Source organism: Oncorhynchus mykiss, chromosome 16 (genome assembly GCF_057628025.1).
Source record: "Oncorhynchus mykiss isolate SJ-2025 chromosome 16, ASM5762802v1, whole genome shotgun sequence".
Taxonomy (NCBI): domain Eukaryota; kingdom Metazoa; phylum Chordata; class Actinopteri; order Salmoniformes; family Salmonidae; genus Oncorhynchus; species Oncorhynchus mykiss.
In genome coordinates, this window is record NC_143037.1 from 80,935,001 (window position 1) to 80,940,000 (window position 5,000).

The 5,000-nt window shown below is 45.2% G+C and overlaps 1 protein-coding gene across 2 annotated transcripts in view; it reads left to right on the forward strand.

Moving 5' to 3' along the window:
• LOC110515266 (plasma membrane calcium-transporting ATPase 2) overlaps positions 1-5,000 on the forward strand; it is a 158,518-nt gene that overhangs the window by 124,286 nt on the left and 29,232 nt on the right. Inside the window, exons 19-20 of one of the 2 annotated variants that reach the window (XM_090204070.1) lie at positions 4,625-4,746; positions 4,848-4,935. In XM_090204070.1, the coding sequence (XP_090060196.1) occupies positions 4,625-4,746; positions 4,848-4,935 (210 nt within the window). Of the gene's footprint in view, positions 1-4,304; positions 4,490-4,624; positions 4,747-4,847; positions 4,936-5,000 lie in introns of those variants that run through there. The other variant, XM_090204071.1, reaches the window with a different exon arrangement.

The following is a 5,000-nucleotide window of genomic DNA, read 5'->3' on the forward strand; positions in this document are numbered from 1 at the left end:
CTGGCTATTAAAACAGGCCTGGCTATTGAAACAGGCCTGGCTATTGAAACAGGCCGGGCTATTAAAACATGCCTCGCTATTAAAACAGGCCTGGCTATTAAAACAGGCCTGGCTATTGAAACAGGCCTGGCTATTAAAATAGGCCTGGCTATTAAAACAGGCCTTGCTATTAAAACAGGCCTGGATATTAAAACAAGCCTGCTATTGAAACAGGCCTGGCTATTAAAACAGGCCTGGCTATTAAAACAGGCCTGGCTATTAAAACAGGCCTGGCTATTGAAACAGGCCTGGCTATTGAAACAGACCTGGCTATTAAAACAGGCCTGGCTATTGAAACAGGCCTGGCTATTAAAACAGGCCTGGCTATTGAAACAGGCCTGGCTATTAAAACAGGCCTGGCTATTGAAACAGGCCTGGCTATTGAAACAGGTATGGCTGTTAAAACAGGCCTGGCAATTGAAACAGGCCTGGCTATTAAAACAGGCCTGGATATTAAAACAGGCCTCGCTATTGAAACAGGCCTGGCTATTGAAACAGACCTGGCTATTAAAACAGGCCTGACTATTGAAACAGGCCTGGCTATTTAAATAGGGCTGGCAATTGAAACAGGCCTGGCTATTGAAACAGGCCTGGCTATTAAAACAGGCCTGGCTATTGAAACAGGCCGGGCTATTAAAACAGGCATCTCTATTAAAACAGGCCTGGCTATTGAAACAGGCCTGGCTATTGAAACAGGGCTGGCTATTGAAACAGGCCTGGCTATTGAAACAGGCCTGGCTATTAAAACAGGCCTGGCTACTAAAACAGGCCTGGCTATTGAAACAGGCCTGGCTATTAAAACAGGCATGGCTATTGAAATTTCATGGCATTAAAACAGGCCTGGCTATTAAAACAGGCCTGGCTATTGAAACAGGCCTGGCTATTAAAACAGGCCTCACTATTAAAACAGGCCTAGCTATTAAAACAGGCCTGGCTATTGAAACAGGGCTGGCTATTGAAACAGGCCTGGATATTGAAACAGGCCTGGCTATTAAAACAGGCCTGGCTACTAAAACAGGCCTGGCTATTGAAACAGGCCTGGCTATTAAAACAGGCATGGCTATTGAAACAGCATGGCATTGAAACAGACCTGGCTATTAAAACAGGCCTGGCTATTGAAACAGGCCTGGCTATTAAAACAGGCCTCACTATTAAAACAGGCCTAGCTATTAAAACAGGCCTGGCTATTAAAACAGTCCTGGCTATTGAAACAAGCCTGGCTATTGAAACAGGCCTGGCTATTAAAACAGGCCTGGCTATTAAAACAGGCCTCTCTATTAAAACAGGCCTGGCTATTAAAACAGGCATGGCTATTAAAACAGGCCTGGCTATTAAAACAGGCCTTGCAATTAAAACAGGCCTGGCTATTGAAACAGGCCTGGCTATTGAAACAGGCCTGGCTATTAAAACAGGCCTCACTATTAAAACAGGCCTGGCTATTAAAACAGGCCTGGCTATTAAAACAGGCCTGGCTATTAAAACAGGCCTGGCTATTAAAACAGGCCTGGCTATTGAAACAGTTCTGGCTATTGAAACAGGCCTGGCTATTAAAACAGGCCTGGCTATTAAAACAGGCCTGGCTATTGAAACAGGCCTGACTATTAAAACAGGCCTGGCTATTAAAACAGGCCTCTCTATAAAAACAGGCCTGGCTATTAAAACAGGCCTGGCTATTGAAACAGGCCTGGCTATTAAAACAGGCCTGGCTATTAAAATAGGCCTGGCTATTAAAACAGGCCTTGCTATTAAAACAGGCCTGGATATTAAAACAGGCCTGCTATTGAAACAGGCCTGGCTATTAAAACAGGCCTGGCTATTAAAACAGGCCTGGCTATTAAAACAGGCCTGGCTATTGAAACAGGCCTGGCTATTGAAACAGACCTGGCTATTAAAACAGGCCTGGCTATTGAAACAGGCCTGGCTATTAAAACAGGCCTGGCTATTGAAACAGGCCTGGCTATTAAAACAGGCCTGGCTATTGAAACAGGCCTGGCTATTGAAACAGGTATGGCTGTTAAAACAGGCCTGGCAATTGAAACAGGCCTGGCTATTAAAACAGGCCTGGATATTAAAACAGGCCTCGCTATTGAAACATGCCTGGCTATTGAAACAGATCTGGCTATTAAAACAGGCCTGACTATTGAAACAGGCCTGGCTATTTAAATAGGGCTGGCAATTGAAACAGGCCTGGCTATTGAAACAGGCCTGGCTATTAAAACAGGCCTGGCTATTGAAACAGGCCGGGCTATTAAAACAGGCATCTCTATTAAAACAGGCCTGGCTATTGAAACAGGCCTGGCTATTGAAACAGGGCTGGCTATTGAAACAGGCCTGGCTATTGAAACAGGCCTGGCTATTAAAACAGGCATGGCTATTGAAACTTCATGGCATTAAAACAGGCCTGGCTATTAAAACAGGCCTGGCTATTGAAACAGGCCTGGCTATTAAAACAGGCCTCACTATTAAAACAGGCCTAGCTATTAAAACAGGCCTGGCTATTGAAACAGGGCTGGCTATTGAAACAGGCCTGGCTATTGAAACAGGCCTGGCTATTAAAACAGGCCTGGCTACTAAAACAGGCCTGGCTATTGAAACAGGCCTGGCTATTAAAACAGGCATGGCTATTGAAACAGCATGGCATTGAAACAGACCTGGCTATTAAAACAGGCCTGGCTATTGAAACAGGCCTGGCTATTAAAACAGGCCTCACTATTAAAACAGGCCTGGCTATTAAAACAGGCCTCACTATTAAAACAGGCCTGGCTATTGAAACAGGCCTGGCTATTGAAACAGGCCTGGCTATTGAAACAGGCCTGGCTATTAAAACAGGCCTGGCTTTTAAAACAGGCCTGGCTATTAAAACAGGCCTGGCTATTAAAACAGGCCTGGCTATTAAAACAGGCCTGGCTATTGAAACAGGCCTAGCTATTAAAACATACCTCGCTATTAGAACAGGCCTGGCTATTAAAACAGGCCTGGCTATTAAAACAGGCCTGGCTATTGAAACAGGCCTGGCTATTGAAACAGGCCTGGCTATTAAAACAGGCCTGGCTATTGAAACAAGCCTGGCTATTGAAACAGGCCTGGCTATTGAAACAAGCCTGGCTATTGAAACAGGCCTGGCTATTAAAACAGGCCTCGCTATTAAAACAGGCCTGGCTATTACAACAGGCCTGGCTATTAAAACAGGCCTGGCTATTAAAACAGGCCTGGCTATTAAAACAGGTCTGGCTATTAAAACAGGCCTAGCTATTAAAACAGGCCTGGCTATTAAAACAGGCCTTGCTATTGAAACAGGCCTGGCTATTGAAACAGGCCTGGCTATTAAAACAGGCCTGGCTATTAAAACAGGCCTCTCTATTAAAACAGGCCTGGCTATTAAAACAGGCATGGCTATTAAAACAGGCCTGGCTATTAAAGCAGGCCTTGCTATTAAAACAGGCCTGGCTATTGAAACAGGCCTGGCTATTGAAACAGGCCTGGCTATTAAAACAGGCCTCACTATTAAAACAGGCCTGGCTATTAAAACAGGCCTGGCTATTACAACAGGCCTGGCTATTAAAACAGGCCTGGCTATTAAAACAGGCCTGGCTATTAAAACAGGTCTGGCTATTAAAACAGGCCTGGCTATTAAAACAGGCCTCGCTATTAAAAAAGGCATACATTTGTTTTTATGGTATATGGTGTTTTTTTGGTATATTTAAGCCATAAGGCCCGATGGGGTGTGGTATATAGACAATATACTTGGTATATAGACAATATACCACAGCTATGACCTGTTCTTATGTACGACGCAACGCGGAGTACAGCCCTTAGCTGTGGTATATTGGCCACAGACCACTAATCCCAGAGGATTTAATTCGAACAGTAAAAAAATAAATGTTTGTCATACCCATGGTTTACAGTCTGATATACCAAGGCTGTCAGCCAATCAGCATTCAAGGCTCGAACGATCCGGTTAATAATGTATTATGTGTAACTCTGTTATGGCTCAGTTAAAATGTGTTGAAACTATTCTATTATGGCGGTGAAGAGGTTGGGCAAGTCACTGAAAGGTCGCTGGTTCGTATCCCTGAGCCGACCATGTGAACAGTCTGTCGATGTGCCCTTGAGCAAGGCACTTAACCCTAGTTGCTCCTGGAAGTCGCTCTGCTTATGAGCGTCTGCTAAATGATTGAAAGGGTTAACATAGATGTCTGTTAGGACCGTGTGCTGCTGGCATCACCCATAGCAGCTAAATGTTATGACCATGTTATAACCACCAGGAGACAACATCAACACAGCCAGGGCCATAGCAGCTAAATGTTATGACCATGTTATAACCACCAGGAGACAACATCAACACAGCCAGGGCCATAGCAGCTAAATGTTATGACCATGTTATAACCACCAGGAGACAACATCAACACAGCCAGGGCCATAGCAGCTAAATGTTATGACCATGTTATAACCACCAGGAGACAACATCAACACAGCCAGGGCCATAGCAGCTAAATGTTATGGCCATGTTATAACCACCAGGAGACAACATCAACACAGCCAGGGCCACAGCAGCTAAATGTTATGACCATGTTATAACCACCAGGAGACAACATCAACACAGCCAGGGCCATAGCAGCTAAATGTGGCATCATCCATCCTGGAGAAGACTTCCTGTGTATCGACGGCAAGGAGTTCAACCGGCGAATTAGGAACGAGAAAGGAGAGGTGTGTATGTGGTTAGGGGCAGGTGTGTGTGTGTGTGTGTGTGTGTGTGTGTGCGCATGTCTCTGTGTGCTAACTCCTCCCCCTGTGTGTATGATTGACAGGTAGAGCAGGAGCGGATCGACAAGGTCTGGCCTAAACTACGAGTCCTCGCTCGCTCCTCCCCCACCGACAAACATACACTAGTCAAAGGTGAGTCACACACACACACATACACACACACACACACACACACACACACACACACACACACACAC